Source organism: Lepidochelys kempii, chromosome 5, assembly GCF_965140265.1.
Source record: "Lepidochelys kempii isolate rLepKem1 chromosome 5, rLepKem1.hap2, whole genome shotgun sequence".
Classification (NCBI taxonomy): domain Eukaryota; kingdom Metazoa; phylum Chordata; order Testudines; family Cheloniidae; genus Lepidochelys; species Lepidochelys kempii.
In genome coordinates this window covers 96,272,838-96,295,378 of record NC_133260.1, presented here as the reverse complement: position 1 = coordinate 96,295,378, position 22,541 = coordinate 96,272,838, and the positions used below count along the sequence as shown (strand labels likewise).

Below are 22,541 nucleotides of genomic sequence, written 5' to 3'. Positions count from 1 at the left end.
AATGAAACACACAATCAAGTCAAATCAACACAAAAATGTTATGAACATTTTTTAATGAAAAGTCATCTGTATATCCCCCGTCTCTTTCTTTTGACCACTGGATCTTGCTGCATGACTGCTCTGGAACACTGTCAAATATGGTAGTGCTTTGTTATGCAATACATAAATAATGCAAGAGATAAAGTGGGTGAGGTAATATCTTTTATTTGACCAACTTTTGCTGGAAGAAGGAACAAGCTCAGATCTGGGAAAGAGCTCTGTGAAGCTTAAAAACATCTTTCTCCCTTCTTCCATAAACAGAAGGTGGTCACCCACTTTAACTCTCTCATATTCTGGGCCCAACATAGCTTCAGCAATACTGCAAACATAAACAATGCAGTCATTCCACATCCATGACAATAAAGTGTTGTAGCACCCACACCATCACATGTTAAATGGTTATTCAGTGTTTTAATTTAATTTTAACCCATTTAATTATACAATAACTATTTTCAAGCATACTCAGTTCAGGAAGGACAATGTTTCATTCTTTCTTTATAGTACTTACTTGATTGCATAGCTCTAAGTTTTCTGAATACACCACTATCTGTCGCTTAGCCTGCTCATCCTCTGCTAAATAGTTGGCCAAAATCACAAGAACATCAAAACCATATTTATCTATAAATGCTTTCAGGTCACCAGTGATATTCCTGTGAAATATGCAATCCTGAAATATAACAGAAAATTATATAGTAAAGGATTTGATAGCTTATTCTTAGAACTCGTCATCAAAGATATATCAGTTTCCACAAAACTTTTATTAAGAAGCTCCTGGGGTGAGAGACAGACACTCTATACCTAGATGGTTAGGGAACTGACCTGGGATGTGGGACATCCGCTGTTCTTTCTGATTTAGAACTGAATTTTTCATCCTACAGCACTCAAAATCAACCATAACAGAGACTTGACCCTGAACCTCTCACATTCCAGATCAGTGCACACATGCACAAGTCCTTTTTTGTGTAAATATTTGAGAGAGTTTGGTTTTGTTCTGCATTGGAATGAAAAGAAATTCTGAAACCTTGAAAGTTTTCATAAAATGGAATTGTCATCCTCCGGGCAACTGTACTTATTTCCCTTGCTCTTTAGAGCTCAATGTTTGGGCAAGCCATCAACCATGTTAAAGTACAAGTCAGTGTGGTAGCATGGGTATAACTGAGAGCAGAAGCATATCCTAATTGTTATAACAATTATCACCAGCCTTACTAAAGTCAGACAACAGCTGTGATTTCAAGAACCATCCTCACAGCACAATTAAAAGACATGTTACTTTTCATAATTTTTATTCACCGTGTGCAGTATATCTACCCTCTTAGAAGCTTGCAAGTATTCTTGCCTTACCTGTTAGTCTGATTTGTTATTGTAGGGTTGCTTATGAGCAATGGGCTGCTGCAATGCCCAGAATAGAAACATTTGCTTTAGAAAAATGTATATATAAAGGATTTATGATTTTGTCATAATGTTATATTTAAAATAACTATGCTAACAGAATGTTATTAAGGTTGCAAAGTCAAACACTGAAAAATTAGGAAAAGCCACATTTAAGTTGCTTGTGTAACTTTAATTTTGTCCCTTGTTCATCTGCATTATGATATACCCTTTAATTATATTATCACATACTATTTTATTCACAGAATTCCTGCCTCATTCAGCACCTAATCCAATGCTCTTTGAAGTCATGCAATGCTTTCCAAAATAGTGACAGGCTGTAATCTCCAGCAATAGAGATATGTTAGCTGGTTCTATAAGAAAAAGATGTGAGACAATGTAGTTTTAAAATTTGTACACAAGAGTGGCTATCATAATTCACTGAACAACAAATACACATAATTATGAAGAAAATTGCACCAAATACTGTTGGGCTAGATTCTCATTTACTTAAGGCCCCTCTAAACCACTCTGACACTGGAAATGGGCTTTAAAGTAGGTCTAAATATACAAAAGTACACTACAAAATTATGTCGACCTAATTTATGGCACCGTACAGACACTGCAGTAATTAAATCGCGTTTGCATGTCCACACTACCCTTCTTGTGTCAGCGGTGCGTGTCGTAACCAGGGTATTTGCACTGATTTAGTTGCCTTATGCCAACCTAACTCTGTAGTGTAAACCAGGCCTTAGATTTTCCAACCTAAACCAGGTGTATCACTTTTAAGTGTTGGTAACAGAAACACATGCAGTACCTATGATCTCTGTCTGTCTTTCTGTAGTTCTCAGTTCTGACAGCCACCCAGTGAAATAATGAGCAAAGTCTGAGAAAACATTTGTATTCTTCCCTTGTGCTTGTGCTATTTGTATTTGAGATAATGTATTGTTGTCTCCTAGCGAAGCACAATGTCATATGCTGTGATGGTTCTTCTGTTGCTGCCAAGCTATGCTCTCCCTGAATAAACAGTAGTTCATCATCAGTACAGCACAACTGTATATACAGGTTGGCATTTTATTCCCCACTCCCAATTCCCCAACCCCCAACTGACTTCTACCTGATAAACTGCTGTTTTGGTTACATGTATACAAATACAATTTATTAATCTGCTCAAACATGTCCAAAAATGTGTTTCATCTTCCCTTAAGTTAAAATTAAAACAAAAAAACTTTTTGTCAACTGTTTATAAAGTAAAAATATTGTTTTTCTACATTAAAGATGCATGTCCATCTTGCTTGGACATGTGGTATGTATTTCTGTGGTATGTAACAATGAGATTCAATGAGTGTTAGGATTGCTACACAATGAACACTGAGTGTTAGAACAATGAGTGTTACTAGGATTGCTGCACAAACTGATGGTAGCATCTTATTGTTGGACATCCGTATCAGGTTCCGATAGACTTACATCACAAGTAGTGCACAATGGCAAAAAGTTGTGAGAGACTGTGATGAAATGGTCTGAATTCCAAAATAAACACATTGCACATCTATTATCCTTTCAGAGGGCCAACTTGGCAGATGTGCTGAAAAAGCCACAAGTGCACCTACGGGGGGGAGCATGGCTTTCTGCCATCTTTTTGCTCCCTGGGGCAGCCAGGGGCCACTGCAGTCTCTAGTGTAACTTAGAGCAGCCTCAAGACCACATAAGTCACATGGGTTCATAAAAATCTCCTAGAGGATTTTATGCTGTCTATGATTGCAGTCAGGCATCCTATGACAAGGGGCAGCTGGAAGGAGCTGACAAAGAGCTGGTTACATAGACTCAAAATAATCTAAGGATTCTCCCACAGCAGGGACTTTTCAGTTTATAGTACCTCCCGCCCCACACCTTCCCGCCTTTACACTACTGGAGCAGCATAAAGGGGACTTAACATGGGCCAGAATCTGGCCTGCAGCATGTTTTCTGGCCATACAAAGTAACATTAATTAATGTTAATTAGGGCACTAAATTATGTTTCAATCCTGGACCTCATATTAACACTCCTTTTTAGTTTTTATATTGGATTTTTCTCACAGCAGTTGTAAAGGAGTTATTAAACATTCTTTAGACAATAAAATGATCCAGTTTTTAACAAGAAGCTAAACAAAGATGGATTTGATTGTCAGAATTCCTATCTCCATTGGAGCAGCAAGAGTAGACAGCAGAATTGTCAACAGGCTTTAAACTGAACCACTTTACTACAAACAGTGAATGGTCAATATTATACATGTCATTACAGATGCTCTGACCAAAACTGGCCAGGTGCTATACGTTAGATTCATGCTCTGAAGTCTGGAGTAGAGCATTCCTTGTTGACAGTGTCACCAGAATGCCAAGGATTGAAAGAAGCATGAAGATGAACTATAAAGATACTATCCCTAGACATTTTCCCTCTCCAGTTCAGGGATGAGCAACACTAGGAGGTCAGTATGCCCACCATTTGCTCTCAACCTCTTGTGCAGATAAAGAGAGGATTGTATCAGCTGACTGGGATTCTTTCCGTCTTTCCAGTCACGATTTAGGAATATCAATATGGCAACTTTAATGATTTTAAATGGCACTAAATAAGTTTTAAAATACAAAATTATCTTGATTCAGAAAATAATAGTCTAGTAAGATTTTTTTTTCTCAGCACAGGAGAGGTTGTGGGGAGTTGAGTGCAACCAGACAGCTGGATTCAGCTCCTTGATTCCTGGGATACGTTTTGGCCCTGTTGCAACTTATTGTTATTATTATTTATTTGCATTACCATATGACTAGGAGCCATAGTCATGCACCAGGACCTCATTGTGCTAGGCACTGTACAAACACAGAGCAAAAGACAGCCTCAGTCCCAAAGAGCTTACAATCTAAGTATAAAACAAGAGACAACAGGTGAATACAGACAAACAGATGGGGGAGTACAAAGATACAATGAGACAATATTGGCCAGCATGAGAGTCTGTGATCTAAGCACAACAGAGGCCTACCCATTGTCAAATTGTTTGTAGACATCAGTGAAACTGATTTAAATTAAATGAATGGATTTATATCAGTGAGACTGAGGACAGAATTTGGCCAAAGGGTATCAGACTGAACACAAGCTTCCAAGGTGAGGAGCATCTATGGGAGGACTGTAGTAAGGCTGTGTGAATAGCCTGAACCTAGGTCTGGGAACCATGGCACAATTCTAATTGAAGTGAACCCCAATCCCCTCTTGATTTCAAACGGGTTCTGCATTCTATGCAAACTGCTCACACGGCCCTCATATAAACACAAATATTCTAACTGAAACCTTTATGATTTATGCTAGCCAATTTCCATTATTATGTTTAAAAGATTCAGTATTAATAAATTACGGAAATGTTGACAGGCAAATGATTTATGAGAACATAAAATGCATAAATTATAGATGTGATTTATTCACTTTTTGTCATTCACTCTATAACTGGTAAACAAAGATGTTTCTCCATTTTTACCACAAATTGGTTTTCTATTTATTTTCATCAGGCATCCATGGAACTTGTGGGATTTAATATTTAGGGCCTGATTCTCATTTACACTAAATCCTCTTTGCACCTACCTGGCAGTGTAAAGGAGGTCTTAAAGTGCATATAAATTACAATTTTTTTGCCTCAGTACACTCCTATTCTGAATTCTACCATCCCAACACAGTCTGAAACTAAAATGGTCAATCACAAAAGACATTAATTCCATCTGAAAGGAAGACTAAAAGTTGTGAAATTGTTACTGCAAGGGAGCAGCAAAAATGGAAATGGAAATACTCATCTTTCCAACTTCAAAGGGGTTTTTACTAAATGGATCTAGCTAATTACTTTGCCCCCAGAGCTTTTTTGTATCTGGTTCTGTTAGGGTTCTGTGCTATAATGAACTTATATTTCTTCAACTTTCATATATTGTATGATATGGGGGTAGCCAGTCTGGCAATTTTGGGAAGTCTGACTGTACCATTTATGAATTCTGGTTCCTATTATAAAATTGCTGTAGGCATATACCTCCCAGACCAGAGACAATAGCTCATAGTTAAGGATTATCAGTACCTGAGTAGGCGTTCCTTGGGGAGAACGAAAGAGGAACTGACTCCTAGGGCAGTGCTTTTCAAGCTATCTGATGTGGGGGACAGGCATTTTTTTTCCAATGTGCGTGCAGACCGGCAGCTGATGGCTCACGGACCTGCACCGGTCCGTGGACCACCACTTTGAGTAGCACTGTCCTAGGGAGTAACCAATTCTCCTTCAACAGGTAGTTGGGCACTCAAAGTGTGAAATCTTACCAAGGGCAGAACAAAGATACCAAGGTGATGATACTACCTTGTAAAAATGGCTCACAGGAGTAAGACTTAGGGAAACGCACAGGAATTTTGGGAAAGAGGATGATCTGACTAAGCTCAGGGAAGGCAAGCTTGTGGGAGAAGGTTCCATGTTTCAGAATCCAAGCAGTGCACTAAAGCAGAAGGACCCTGGATGACTATCCATTACTCTGGCCCAACCCCAAAGAATGCTCTCGAAGAGTGGTGAGGAAACGGAGGTAGGGGAACACATGTTGGGTTTATTACTTTTATGTAGGTGTGTGTATTTCTCATGCTATTAAAGAAAGAGCAATAGGGTTTTAGAAACTTGTGCAGTGTCTGTGTGTGTGTTAAGTGTTACACCTACCAAATGATCTCTTTAAAAGATAAACCAGAAGGTGCTCATCTTCTAGTGGAGTTATAGGAGACAGTGTGTAGTTGTTTAAATAATGGAAGAACCTGAGGGGTCAGCACTGGTTTCCAGGGCTGGCCAAGGAACCATGTGGTCACAGCTCCCAAGAGAGGCTGCCATATAGAATATCTGTACCCCAAGAGTGTGCCCAGAGTCCCTAAGACAGCAGGAGTGCCTGGATTTTGTTCAGACTGTGGAGGCTTAACACACATGGCATCCAATGACTGGATCCTCTCACAGCAATCTGGTGAGTGGCCGAGAGGTGGCGCTTGGTGGAGCTGTGACAGCCAGGGATTCTTATCTTGGGACAAGTCAGAAATAGTGGCTTATTTTATATGCCTTCCTTTCATTCCATTCTCCATGATCTTCTGGAAGATATCAGGAGGAAATGTCTTTGAGTTGTGGCTGTGTTGTCTAGGGCTTCCCTGGATGTTTGTGTGTGTGTGTGACTGCATAGTCTAAGGGGCAGATTTTCAAAGGCACAAAGAGGAGCTAGGTGCCCAACTCCCACTGAAAGTCAACTAGAGTTAAGTACCTAACATGTTTTGGCACTTTTGAAAATCTCACCTTGTGTGTCTAACTCCCCATTGAGAATATTCCTCCAAGTCCTCCAAGTATCCAGTGATGGTGAACATGAAGAGCTGGAGGACACAATCCAGAGAATAAAGCTAATAAGGTATTTGGGGATGTGTCGTGGACTGAGTGAATATTTCCTAAGAGTATATAGATTGTCTCTTAGTATTTTCCCAGGTCAGCCTTCATATCACATTTTGCTGTTCAGAAGTTGGCTTTGACAAAGGCGATGAAGTTGGCTTTTTATATTGAAACCACCAGTGCAATATTCTGGTTCAATTCAGACAGCAGCATAGCATCTCTCCCTACCACAGCAGTATACAGGAATGCGGAACAGCCAGCTCTGTAGTTAAAATTTTGAATTGCACCCAGGGTGGACTGGCAGCCAGTGTATAGAGCAGAGAAGTAATATGCTCACTTCTGACTGCCCCTCTGATGTGGTAAGCAGCCACAGTCTGTACTAGTTGAAGCTTTCATGGGGGCTTAGGTAGTGGACTACAGTAGTTTAGCCTGGAGATGATGAAGACCTAGAAAACTCAGACAAAGTCTGCATCGGAGAGGAAAGGACACAATATCTGAGACAGCTGAGATGATAATAGGAAAAAGAATTCCTGGCTACTGCTGCTATCCAGAAATCCGAGAACACTGATGGATACAACAAGAACCTGAAATTGAAAACCCACTGAGACAAAAGGGTAGGAACACCTAGTAAATAGTGAACAGTCATAACCTCATTCATGTCCTCAGAGTACTTTCCCCAGCCACCAGTGTCACTCCCATCTCACCAAATAAAGAATCCCTCGCAAAATAAACCTGCACCCCTCATTCCAGTAGATTCCACGGTGATTGCGGCAAGACAAAGAGATTCCTGCCTCATGAAGAAAATTTGTCACGTAAAAGCCAAATACGACTAGTACTCTGTATGGTAGCTCAGCATGATGCAGTTCTCTTATTTCTGAGTCAGAGGGCTTCAAGTTCAAATACCAGCTGAGGAACCCAGCCATGCTCCCTCGAATATTACCCAAGTATGTCTCTGAGATGCTGTGCTGCTGATAGTGTCATTCTTCAGAGGAGACATAAAACCAATGTCTCCTTATTCACTCTGTTGTCAGGAAGATTTACACCATATGGCCAACAAAATGACAACATCGCTCACATTAGTATTACCAGACAGTAGCTAACATTATTTCAAATATTTAAGAAAGGCTGCTCGCTGGTACATAAAACTTTCTAAAGTTTCCTGTATAATGCTGGTATATCAATAATGATATATGTTTGATATAAAGTGCTTTTGAATAGTCATTTCAGTGAAGTGTGTCCACAAAGTAGCTAAAACATGTTGTGCTCTGAGATAGATTTCTGTAATTATTCCAGCTAACATAAAAATATAGGCTTCATTTGTGACAAGCAAGATAAATATCCTCTTAAAAAAAAGATTTTCTACTACTCATCATCATAAGAGTCAGGTTCTTCCAAATGGCAGAGTATCACAAAACTTAGACAATTCATGGGAGATTGGAACTACGGAACCTTTAAGAACAAACTTTCTATAGCTGTGTAAATAAACATCAGTAGAATACTGCATTTATTACAAATGTTAACTGGGAATATATTATTTCCTGCAGAAATGGAAGACTACCAATGATTTCACAAACTTAACTGCCAATTCAAAATTCATTATAAACACTGTAAAAATAAATATGCTCATGGAGTTAAAGAAATAGCATAATAAGAAATACAATAAGGGCACAATGAAACAATGGGGAAGGTCAATTACCTATTACTTTTTGGTAAGATTTTTTTACTTTAGTATTTTAGCTCTTGTTGGTTTAAAAATTGTTTGCACAAGCACTCTGTAGCTGTAAAGCACTATGTATATATTTTACTAGTTTTCATGCTGTCCTTTATTTACTCTTGTAACAAAGGCAAAACTATTGTAAACAGGTACAGTATAATTTTAAATAAGTGTCCCAAACTATGTGGCATAGTGATCAGCTCTTTGCAAGAAAAGCCAATATCTTTGCGTTCCTACAACAAACTCCAAACCATTTCCTTCAAAGTGTGAGTTGTGAGTAATATCAGGTTGTATACATAATGTATATAAGAAGGCTCATATTAATATAACATGATGAAATGATGTAAATAACCAAACCAAACGGTAAAATTTAAAGGAGAATATTTTGTTTTATTTTCCAGGTCATTTAGTCAATGTAATTTAGAATGTATTCCCCAAAGTAAATTGGAGTTTACGAAAATCTGAATAATTTTGAAGCATTTCTAGGCTTGACAAATTCAATAACTGTGTGTCTTTATTTTAACTTACAGAAAGTGGATTACATATGTTTAATAGTACGGGTAAAAATTAAACTATTTTTCTCTGTGCAAGGTAATGTTTCAGCAGTTATAGGAATATTGTCTATTTAACAGTGGTCATGTTTGCAAACCTGAACAATTTTACTTGACAAGAAACCTCTGAACAACACTTAAAAGTGAATTGTAATTTCTCCCTCTCTAGTAACACTTTCTGATTTATGACATCCAACAGTCACTTATCCAAGTGATCACTGTAAATGTACATTACACACACTTCTGAGTCTTCTGAGCTAACTGTGTCAATATTAACCTGACCATATTAAGAACAAACTGTCTCTTTTGTTCTCCACACTTCTCACATGGAGAGCACAATATGGCTTTTGTCAGAGGTGCTCCATCATTTTGGCTCAAGGAAACTGCCAGTACAGTTTGGGATTCGTTATTCATGGGCAGATATCCTGATGGGTCTAATGAAGCCTTTCTGCTGACAACTCATTTGCTAAAAATACCCAACCATCACAAAGTAAAAGTGAAGAATATAATTGTGTCTCTATTAAAATTTTCTTAATAAAAGCAACTATTTCTAACCATAATGATTCACAAGTTGAGACGTGCTTTATCTCATTAGACCTTCTTTGTATTTCATGGTCACTACTTCTGCTTTCCTGTTTCTTTCTGTGTGCTCCAGAAAACTTTACGACATACTTAAATTGCAATATAATAGGGTAAACACCAATGTTATCGCACACATGCAGAGCTAACAGTCTGTGTGCCATTTGTTGTAAATCCAGACTAATTACTGGAAGCCCCCTCCTGAAAACAGACACAATCCACTTTTATACAAGTTTTCAGGTAAGGTCAAGAAATTGAAAAAAAATTATAGCGAAATCACATAGATATTTATTAGAATAGATCTAAAGCACATAAATGCATTTATTGTTCTAGCCCTCTTTGGTATCCACCACTGGTGGATCTGCTTAATACAAAATCCTGTGCTCTCCATGAGAGAGGTTTATGTTCATCTGGCACATGTACCAATCTACCTATATGCAATTTTGCTGTTACTACCACTAATATCCAAGCACCATGTATATGAATAAAGGTAATATCAATCTGTCCCAAAAAGGACCTAAATTCTCCACTCCTCTTTTTATAGCTGCTGTTCTAAACTTCCAGGAAAAGGTCAAGTGAAAGTGCTAAAGCAAAGAACAGAAAGAGAGGTGGTATCTGAGAGAGCTGCTTCTGTTCTGTTCTATTCTATTCTATATAAGTTCCTATACCACACTCTTTACTACAGAATCTGAGCACCTTGTACCTTGAGCTTAGCCAATTAAGGAATTTAAACATTAGGTCCCATATCCTGAAGTAGAGTTTGAATTGGATACAGAACAGTTAAAAAGCACAAAGCCCTGGTGTCTCTGCTGGACATTAATTGTAAGGATAAATTCTTGCTCTTCCTATTCAGAGCTGTGTTGCAAGAATAAAGTGGATTGGTGATAGTTGCGTGGTTCAGCAAGAATCATCCTGCCTATGCAAGGCAGAATAATTGTTCAGAGACGCACAGGGGAAATGAGACAATGGAAGTAAACCAAGAATTCAAGTATAACCAATGGAATTATCACATTGTGTTCAATGGAGGTGTGGCTGAACAGTTTCACTGATGCATTACATTCTCCACATCGGACACACATTTCCTGTTTGTTCACACAGAGTATAATAATCCATGCTTTTTGAAGGAATAATCCAAGATAAATAGCCTTTATCCACTGTTGATAACATTTCAGATGAGTACGGATTAAAACTCTGGTTTGTCTATTGCAATTTGTCTTTTTAACAAAACTTTGTAACTAATTTAAAATTCCTGTGCTTTATATGCATGTAGCACAAGCCGAGATGGGGTTCTGGGAGTGCGTAAACTGAAAAGTCTCAAAATTCTGAAAAAAAAGTTATACAGGTAAACAACCAAATCTCATTTATATCAACCAGCATTTTCAAAGCTGCCTGGGGCAGCCAGCATATTTTGGCCATATTTTGAGTTTGGTAATAGGAGTATGGCCTTTCCGTATGTTAGAAGAAAATAAGAACTGTTATATTGGTTCAGGCAATTGATCCATCCAGTGGAACACCCTGCCTTCAGCAGTGGCCCATGCCTAACACTTCAGAAGTGACTCATCCTCCACCATAATAGACTTACGTAAACTGTGTGTTTTTGTCCATAGGTAAGAAGGAATCCTTCTGTTATGGGTAGGCAACATATACCCTAGACTAGAACATTGATTGATTACTCTTTTCAGAGTCTTAAAGCCCAATTCTTGAAACATTACAGTACAGAAAGTTCACTAATAGGAGTAGTTTCATAGCTTCTTGTGAGAAACTTTGTTAAAGACTTTTTGAAAGTCTACACAAATTAACTTAACATGCTCAAAGAATTTTGGTAGAGTGGAGACTCAGAAGCAGAAATAATTGGTTAACTCCTATTGTTACTGCATGAGAGATAAGAAATGATTAAGAGAGACAAGGTGGGTGAGGTTATATATTTTACTGGATCAACTTCTGTTGGTGGAATGGACAATCTTTCGGCCTTCACAGAACTCTTCCTCAGGATTGGGAAAGGTAACCAGAATGTTACCCTAGACGTGAGGAAAAACTCTGTGAAGGCCAAAAGCTTGTCCCTTCCATTACCTCACCCACCTTGTCTCTCTCAGATCCTGGGACCTACACTGTTACAACAACACTACAAACAAGAAATGATTACTCGATCTTATATTAAATAAACAGCAACTGACATTTGTCAGTGGTGTACAGACTGAGATGGTGTGCACTGGTATAACATGATGGCACTTACTAACTGGCATCATTAAGTCCAGCAGAGGCAAAGTTGGGTACAAGTTCTGGAGTTAAGGTAGGGATGGGGATGATTCTGAACTGGTGAGCTAGAGGGGAAACTCTGTTTACTGTATATTTGCTTGCCACATTTAAGAAAAAAAATGGATTTGCCCAAGAGCTGGTAAATCTTCCACTTGTTAATGACTTGAGGTTTTTCCTTTTTAATCAACACATTGTATCTATTCCTACAGTAATAAATGAAACTGCCATTTTGACTACAAATGTTTTTGTATCTTTAAGTTTTTAAAATTTACACTTCCCCATAGGCTGAAGCTCAGCTTCCCTTTTTCAGGTGCATTTTAGGCCTGTAAAATTTGTGTCTATAACGTTGTCTCTGAAAAATAAATTACAGGAGCAAACGAGAGAATTTGCATTGCCTGATTTGTGTCTATATCACAAAACTGTAATCACAAGTACTCAGATTTGCACCCACCATTCTTACTGAGGGCACAAAAAATGGGTACAAATTGTACGGGAGGAAAATTGGATATGGAAAAAAAGAAGTCACGCTTTTGAAAATCTAGCTCTATACATCCAGGACAGAAAGATATAATGGAAGAAAGTATATGTCAGGGATTTGCTAAAGCACTGTATTTTTAAATACAGGCCCACCTGCCATTGAAAAGAGCAATTATATCTGTTTATACCCCTGTCAGTCTTCTTTGTATTACATTTTTCTTGCTATATAATATGCTAAGAACTTGCATCCAAATTTTCATTTCTTTTATTAGCTTGTAAATCCACTTAAAATATTATTGAGAAAACACAAACCTGCCAGGTGCAATCCTAAGATCAATGCTGAATCATGTGTAATATTTGATTTCATTGTTGATAGAGGAGAAAGAGATAATAGGCAAAATTAGCATGGGCCATCCTGTCGGGTGTGGTGTACTAAGCTATACAGAGGCATCACGAGTATACATACTGACCAGGAGCTGTACATTTTAGCCAGATAATCCTCAGATGTAAATGTATATGCAATAATTCATACCTTACAAAATAACTTGCATGCAAACATGGTCATAAAAAAACGCATTTCTAGCTGTCAAGAAAATTTCTGGCAAAATTAATCAACCATCCATCCATTCAGGCTCTTTGCATACCCTTTTGTCAAAGAGGGAATACTAAGACATTTCTTTCCTCTTCCATGCACTCATTGCAATGGTTTGTAGAATCCATCAAGCTTGAGTTGATTTATTGAACTGTCTCTTAGCTCAGCAGTATAACTACGGCAAATGAACTGGTAACTTTTCCCAAAACAGTCGTGATTCAACAATATCTGGTTTATTTAATTCTTTATAACTTCAGATTAAAGATTTCTTAAAGGGCCTGACATGCATTCTTCCACAGCTCTATGTGCAACCTGGTTCTGAATATTTTGTTTAAAATTCCATTTCTTAGTGATCCGATGGGTTTGATTTACAGATGGCTGAAACTAGTATCAACCTAGCATCTTTACACTAAATAGTGCAGTTCTTCAGGTAGTTTGTCTGCAGAGACAATTACATTTTAATTCAATGTTTTATAAACAGGACAAATAAAAATTGTTTATTTCATTTACATGAGGTGCTTTACATACTGTAGTTTCTCATGTTCATTATCACTCTAAAAACTTGCAGATGTTCAATCACTTAGGGGTTTTATTTTATTTTTTTGCATTTAAGCAAATAAGTTGCATGCAAACTGAAGTTATTTTCATATTTATTTCAGACATATCACCAGGTAAAGAGGTTATAAAGGGTACTTAAACCATAAAGAATACAGATATGCCAAACAGCCTGCAATACTGTTTAAACATGGATTTTATCCCTGAGCACCGTCCACTGAACCCCACAGAGCACATTCATCACTCACCAGCTTTGCATTTTTCTTCACAAAGATATATGACCTTTGCCTATTAGATTTCATTAGCAGGGCACCATACAAGGCTCCTCCGCAGATGACAGGATAGAGAGCTAAACATCCTCGCCTGAAGGATTTGTGGGAACAAGCCCATCTTCAATCTTTGTCCCTGGGAGGCACTTTTAACACCTGCCAACCACAGCACTATCATCAGAAAAACATTTAGAGATTTATCTTCAGGCTGGTGATTATAAGAGATAATTTGTTTGGAGTATGTATAAAGTTGGTCTAGCATAAACAAACTAGAGGCTCGAATTACATCACGAACCTCATTAACTATTGATTTAACCACTGCAAACCCGTGAAAGAACAGACATTATCTCGAAACATTAATTCTTCCTAAACATAATCAAGAAATGCAGGGCATGACTGTTTAAAAATGCTCTGTTTTAATACTGATTTTTACAGACACTTTTAATTTTCTCCCCTAGGCTGCAATTGGAGGGTAGTTACAAAAATGATAATGCAAATATCTGTAGTTTTCTTTTTTAAAAAGTGCTGTATCTCACAGGTCGTCATCATCATAGAGGGGATGCAGTTCCCCCCTTAACTTCAGTGGGACATTTACCTGAGAACAGCAGGACTGGACGACTGTTTGGCAGGAGGAAGCTAGCAGTACTATGGACCAAGTTCTTTGCACAATGGGCACCATCAGATATACGTTGCCAGAAAAATGATATACACAGAGTGTGTCTTACACAGAAGATAACTGTTTTTCAGATCTTCAGAAAACATGCTCATTCAAGTTAATAAAACATCAGTTCATTTCTGAGCAAAGAACATATTTATAAAAAATGTAATTAGGTTTACCTCTGAAGACATTAATTCTGTAGTATCATGGGGTGTTCACACCATACCAATCCGGAAAGGATGAAGGAAGCTGAGAAAGGGGCCAGTTAGTGAGACAGACCACACATGAGGGGTTTAGACTGGAGAAGCAACCCCTCATTGGAAGATGGAGCTCAGCTGAGCAGTAGCAGCTGGGCTAGTATAAAGCTAGGATGCGGGCAACAGAAATTGGTTGCAGTGAGGCAGTCTGCAGCTATCCTCTGTACATTAGAGAGGGAAGGAGGGAACCCAGGGAAAGAGTAAGACCCTGGGAGCCTGACTCAGAGGGAAGGGTATATCCAGAAGATAGAACAGTGGAGAAGAAAGCCTGTGGGTAGAAAGCAGCCCAGTGAGAGAGCAGCAAGCTTAGGGACTGAGCAGACCTTGGTTGCATGTTGTAGGGACCCTGGAACTGGAACTCAAGAGTTGCGGTTAGGCCTAGGTAAAATTCCCTACCATCTATTAACAGAGTGGCATTGCCTGGACAGCAGGTCCAGAGGCTCTATACCCTGGAAGGAGAAACCTTGTAGTGACCTGGCCAGAGGTCTGAGTTATGAAAGGAAGCTATAGCTCCTGGAGTAAGAAAGGGATTGTAGACAGAAAGAGGTCAACAGGTTGAGAGACCACAAGGGGAAGTGTCAGACCTGGAAGAAATCTATACACCAGGACCACCAGGAGGAGGCACCACCTACAGTGAGTGGACCCCATGACACATGGACTCAAATCTCTCCTGTGCCTGAGTGCTGCCGGGCACAGGAAAAGAGAGGGCTATCTGTGCACTAGTTAAGTTACAGCTCCTAGACCAAGGATAGTCAATTATTTTTTGTCAAGGTCCAAATTTCTTGGTCAAGGTCCAGACTACAGAGAAAATAATAAAACAACAACAATAATGATAATAATAAGTAAATAAAAAAACTTCAGGGTCTGTTCAAAAGCATTTGTTGGTCTGTATTTGGCCCACAGTCTGCCCAGTGACTACCCCTTTCCCAGACCCTGCATTGGCTGACATTAGCATCAGCTAGAGAAGTCTATGGACTGCTCTAACTTCTACCATTGTTGGACTGGCCTAGCAGAGTTCTGTTCTACCATGCCTCTGGCATGTCGTCTCCCTTCCCTCACTTCTCCTGAGATGGAGGGAGGGGTAGCTGGTCATGAGCCATCTCCATTAGGCTTATGCCAGCCAAGTATTCACCTATATAAGGAAATTCTCTGCTCACTCCTTTGCACAAAGTAGCTAAATTATAGTAGAGAATCTGTCTTTGTGTTTAAGTTTAGGTTGCTTAGAATTAACTAATTAGCTACATCCTGATTTGTTTGTACTTAATATCCAGATGTGAGTGTTTCTTAGATTAGGGTGGGTTGTGAAAGTAATCAGAATCTTCTGTATGGCATTGCAGAGCTTTTCCAGAGGGGAAAGCACCACATATTCAAAAAGAAGAGAGCAGAAAGTTCAGCAAATAAACATCCAGGATATAAAAATTTCTGTATAGTTAAGTGATAAGAATAAACGACATATAAACATGTACATCATTTCACTTAGCATGAAATGGTTGGAGATCCAGAAAAAATGGAACAAAGGAAACAACTGTGGTTGAAAATATTTTCTTTATCAATGATGCTGTTTCCTATAGAGAAATGCAGCCACAGTGCCAAATGTAAAGCCAGCTGTAAGGGTCCAGATTTACATACCTTTCACATTCTTCTGGTTCACTCTGCATTTAAATTACACCAATGGAGAATTAATCTCAGAATTTGGCCCAAAGTGTCAACTTAAAATCCCTCTTAAAAGAGCCAAACTGTGGATTGTATCTAACAATGTCATATTTCCTTCATTAAATTATCAGCTGGCATTTACGCGAAAGAAGCTACTCAGGACAATAATGGTAGGTGGGGAAGGGGTTCTCCCCTCAAGGTTCTTTGCTTAACAGGGTATATTTTTGACAATTTTGCCATTAATGTTTCCCCAATCTCAGCCCCTTAGGCTGTCTCACTTCTTCTGGCAACCTTTCTTCCAGCCCCTATCTTCAAGGAACTGCTGCTCCCTTCTCTCTCCTCACTCTATCTCACATTTTGTTTGACTCCTTCCCACAATCTTTCATTCCTCCAATCACACTCTCTCCTCCAGAACTGCATTGTAAACCCGGGTCTGCAGGACCAGGCTCGTGGACTGTGTGTTTTCAAGCCCACACTTAAGTGTCCACACTGCATTGTAAAGCTGGATGTACAACTGCTAGTAGATCTGTGTCTCTCAGTCATGCTAGCACATCCATACTGCACTACACAGACCTTCTGGCTCATGTCTGTGGTTTTAGCTGCATCCACACTGCAAAAGAACAGGACTTAGACCCTAGTCAAAGTGGGACTTTGGCTCTGACTCACCCTCCCCACCCCCAGCAAGGTTCTACAACCCAGGTTCTGAGTTCTTGCTGACCTGAGTCAGACTGATTTGTGTGTGGATGGAACAGGGACTTAGACTCAAACCTGAGTCAGTGCCTGTGCTTAGTGTCAAGTGTAGACATAGCCTTTCTTCTTCTACAATCTCTTTCTCCACTCCAGTACTGCTGCCACTTCCCAGTGCATATTCTCTCCTTTAGACACCTGGTAATGCTCACAAGCTTCAGGTCACCATTTCCAAATTTGTCACTCTCCCTGTTACTGGATGGCCAGCTAGAACTGCTGATACCCATTCTATTTATTTGGTTAGTTATATCTAATATTTAACCATTTGAAAGTCTCTGAATCCTCAGGTTGAGCATACAGCTAGTGCTCCTGTCACCATTATCTTTCTTCTGTCTCCCCTATTCTGTCCTTGTGTTCATACTGTCTTCTCTTAAATTATACTGTAAGATCTTCAGGACAGGGACCATGTCCTTCTATTTGTGTGCACAATGGGGCCCAGCAAAATGGGGCCCAGACCTCACTAGGGTCTCTGGCACTACTGCAGTGCAAATAGTCGTTACTTGCCCCATCTGTCTGAATCCCCCTGAATCCATTACTTACTCATGTTGCATTCCGAGGCAAATACAGCCTGATCCAAACTCTACAGAAGTTAATGGAAAGACTCATTAGTATCAGTGGGCTTTGGAACAGGTCCGTATTACTATTTAAGTACTTCTTGCCATGATCAGCTCACTCAGCTGAAACTTGTCAGTAGCCATATCATTTCTGGAGGCCTGCGACTAGCAAAATGTACCACTTTTATGGAACAGCAACCCCACAAACTTTCACAAGGTGTGATCCCATAAATAAATTCTTAATACATGAAGCAGAATGGGTGTGTAATTTACCTCAATATATTAGCTCAGCCCTTAGTACCAGATAGTCAAAACAATGTTTCACTCACACTATTCAAAAGAGAGAGAAATATAATTATAGTATATATTCTTTTTTAGTACATTTGCTTCCCGTAAAATGAGCTGAATTGGCATCACTGAACTGAACCCTACTACTGTATTATAGATTCAGCATGCGCAGCAGCAAAATAGACACCATCACATTTTCTTGTCATTGAACAGGAACCTTGACCTGGAAAACTTCTGAGGTGAAGGAGTAGTTCATTCTCCATGCCCATTCAGTTCTTAACCTCTCTGCTGAGGCTGTCCAAGGTTCTGATCCAGTTCCCACGGAAGTTAAGGGAATCCTTCCATTAACTTCAATGGAGTTGGATCTACTCTAAAAGGGCACCATTTATTATGACTGTTTCAGTGATGTGGACACCTGTCCATTAGGAACTGGACAGAGATGACCAAATATTTTGGATTAGCCACCAAAAAAGTTCCAATCTGTTTACAAAGATTATAGCTAGCAGTTCTTTGTAATTCACTGAAGTTTTGATAAGGATACTAATAAGCACTCATGGTTATGCGAGTTAAGAGATGCCTTCAGCAACTCATTTGTTAAACAGTCAGTTCCTTCAGATGAGATATAAGAGTCATTATCTACCCAAGCAAGAAAAAAAAAAGTTCTTTGCAGATGCTTATCCTATGCCATGCACTCAGCTACACTTGGTGAAAGCTCAGCAACTACGTATGGATTTGTTTTATACTGAAAATGGCCAAGGCAGAAAAAGTAAATGTTGAAATAATCAACGGTTCTACAAACAAAATATAAGCGGAGTTATGAGTGGATTGCACAGGTATTAATAAGGAGAGAATCTGGCTCAACTGTATTGAATTGAAAGCTTTCAACATGCAATGCCTAATTTTCCACTGTTCTACAACTTACTCAATTGTATATTTGATAATGGTATGGTTTTGCACTCATTATGCACCGGTATAAATGGCTACACAATGTGCAAAACAGTGAGTCTAAGTCCCAGAGTTTCTAAAATAACTTATTTGAGTTTCAGGGCCAGATACACTGCTCTAGTGGCATTAAAGTGATAAACTTGGCTTAACTGATCAACTATCGCAGTGGCACAAAGCAGCTGGAGAGTAATGGTGAATCTGGCACATATTCTCCACTTGCTGCTTGTATATAACACCCAATGGTTATAACTGAGAATGTGTACGTGGGTGACTAGGGGAGAATATCCCTCTTTCTCTGGGAGTTTAGTAAAGAGGTCAAATCTTGTGCTTGCTTGCAAGTTTCCATAAATAGCTAGAGTGGCTTACAAAATATGTACCTCCAGATAGGCTCAACATCCAATCCATTCGGCTTCCAAGGATGATACTACACTGATCTTGGTACAATTTATGTCCACTTGGTATTTCCACAACAGCACAAAGCAGATCTAAAGCTGGCCTATGTGGCTGGTGGAAACTTCCACCAGCGGAAGGGGGGGTGTTCATGTCAAGGGTAACTGTTCCAGCGATCATTAAATGATATGACAGCCTTTAGGGGCTGTGACGTTATTGACATAAACTGTGACCGTACAGATCATTGTTGCAACCACTGTTATATATTTGCAGGAGATATTGTACAAAGGTTGTTGTGTGAGGTATCTATAAAAAGGTTATGATTTGCTGGTTATGATTATGCTATCTGTATGTGTATATCATTTTTGTAGCTGAAATTATGTGTATTGGCTATGTACTTATATCTCATTGTGTTTAATTTTAAGTAGCATTAGTGAAGCATTTGGTCAGCTTCTTGAGAAAGGAATTTGCAGATTAAGTGCCCAATCAAGAAACACTTAACTGACAATGGACCTTGGGAGACTCCAATCCACATATGAGAAGTCTTCCTGGGATGTTCAAGCTAGCATGTGAGCAATGGCTGCCGCCTGCAAACTGAGTCATTCATGGATATGTGTCTTGCCCAGGTGGCTACAAACGCCATCTTGTTGCTGTGATTTCGCACAGGAGAACAAAAAGGGGTTTCCGCCCACAAGAGAGAGAATATAAAAGGCCCTGGAAACCTCTCCATTTTGTCTTCAATCCTGCTTCTTATCTCTGGAGGAACCTTGCTACACTGAAGCTCTGAACAAAGGACTGAATGACTCATTCAAGCTGTGGATGTACTCCAGAGACTTGATTTAAGCCTGTAGTTTATTACATCACTACTATTAGCCTGAACCAAAAACTTTGCCATTACTGTATGTAATTGATTCCATTTAACCAATTTTAACTCTCATCTATCTTTCTTTCTTTTTATAAATAAATCTTTAGATTTTAGATTCTAACAGATTGGAAACAGTGTGATTTGTGGGTAAGATCTGACTTATATATTGACCTGGGTCTGGGGCTTGGTCCTTTGGGATCGGGAGAACCTTTTTTCTTTTACTGGGGTATTGGTTTTCATAACCATTCGTCTCCATAACAAGTGGCACTGGTGATACTGGGAAACTGGTGTGTCTAAGGGAATTGCTTGTATGACTTATGGTTAGCCAGTGGGGTGAGACTAAAGTCCTCTCTGTTTGGCTGGTTTGGTGTGCCTTAGTAATAAAGGACACCCAGCTTTGGGCTGTGACGGCCTTACTCTAAGCAATTTGTCCTGAATTGATACTCTCAGTAGTGTCCCACTAGAGGCCTCAACATTACAAGGGCTCTTTACTAGCTGGCATAGGTTAGAACACCTTAAAGCCAACCTCTCCTACCATTTAGGTCCTGAGTCAAGTGCTGTCTGGCTGGTCCCAAGGATCATTTCCTACATGAATAAAGGTGTAGGCATACTATACAGAGAACACTTATAAAGTTCATTCCCATTCTACAGCTAGTACCATGTATAGCATTATTTCTCAATTTAAACATAGGGAATACCACTCAAACCTATAATATCTCTTAACACAGAGATTAACTTTTAAAGTGCACCTGCAGTACATAGCCATACACAATACACTCTGATTCTGTATATAACGTTATCCTTCAAACCTTTTCTTGATCTAAGGAAAAGGCTAGAATATTTTGTGAATGAATCAAATGGAAAGTTTCACTAAACAAAGTAAAGAGCCAAATTCTCTTCTGACGGACCTCCATTGACTTCAATGGAGCCAGATGAGAATTTGAACCCAAATATTTAAATATAATTTTTCAAATTCGAAAATTGTTTTCATGCATAATCGTAATGAGGCTAAGCAAAAATAGAGGAATCAGTGCACAAAGCAGGAATGTGTTCATAACAGGTCGCAACACTTGTAACTCCTGATAAAGCAAATCACTTCAATGTGTGCTTAAATCCCATTGAAGGCAAAAGTGCTTAAATTCCTGCTTAAAGTTACAAAGGTGTTTCAGTGTTTTCTAAATTAGGGCCATAGTACAGAACATTCTATCGCTTTCTATCAAAGACTTGCACATGCATGAGGGAATTTTTTTTATTTTTAATTTTTACTTCTTAAAAGATGCAGGAAATTCCATACCTGAAAGTTACACTGCTGCAATGCAAAGCACTAAGAGGCCAGAAAATAAAAATGTTAAGGCTGTACAACCTTAATTCTGTGCCCTTATGTGTATGCATTATGACATTAAATCACCATTGTGTTCCTCTGGTTTCACAGTGATGCAATTCCATTGATTTACGCCAGCACAAAACTAGAGTAAAGCAATAGTGAATCAGACCCGTAGCCTAACTACATAACTACATGCTATATTTGTCTCCAAACACCAGCCTCATGCAGTGGACAACATGGATGATGATCAGGGAATATTTTTCTGTTCTCATCATTCGGTTTGTGCTTTTTCTATTGTATACCATCTAAATCCTAAGGATTTTTAAATACAAGATATGTAAAAAAGAAAACTCTCATAATGCAGGGACATTCTTTGGTACTTCCTGGCTTCTGAATGCATCTTATCAGTCTTTAAGGTAGCTTTTCTAAGTGGATATAGGATATACTGTAATTACACTTATACACAATAAGGGTGAAATTCAGGGTCGTATGATAGAATTATAGCCATATTTATATATATTAAAGGTGTATATTATTGAAGCAATTCATGACAAAAATATTACTGGTTATTTTCTTTAAAAGTGAACAACTGGCACAGCAAGTAGTTTCCAAGTAACTTCCTCATCCCAACATCCTGAAAAATATTAAAATAATTTAAAGTGAAGTACTTTCAAGCCCAACTCAAGTGGCTGTTTGCTTCCAGCTTCAGGCAGCTCCACTGTGCTGTTCAGCACAGCTGCCTCCTTATCACCCAGCTGGCAACTTCAATGCCAACTAGAAGAGACCCAAAATACCAGCAATAGTATGGGATCTCTGCTAGGAGGGGAATTCGTAATGTATTGGCAGCTGCTTCAGCAGTGCTAAGATATTTAAGATGTTAAAACAATACTGATTTCTTTCCTACTCACTCCCACCCCCAGGAATGTGCTCTGTGCTGTTGCCACTCTGGGTTTTCTTTGCATGATAATAGGGGTACACAATAGTAAAGAACATCTGACAGCCCTACTGACATGCAAGGGAAGGAAGATATATTAGTCTCCCTTTCATCTGGGCAAAGGGGTGAA

At 39.0% G+C, this 22,541-nt stretch overlaps 1 protein-coding gene across 1 annotated transcript in view; it reads right to left on the bottom strand.

Moving 5' to 3' along the window:
* PRUNE2 (prune homolog 2 with BCH domain) overlaps positions 1–22,541 on the bottom strand; it is a 186,140-nt gene that overhangs the window by 74,935 nt on the left and 88,664 nt on the right. Inside the window, exon 7 of the mRNA XM_073345112.1 lies at positions 548–706. Coding sequence (XP_073201213.1) covers positions 548–706 — 159 coding nt within the window. The remainder of the gene's footprint in view (positions 1–547; positions 707–22,541) is intronic.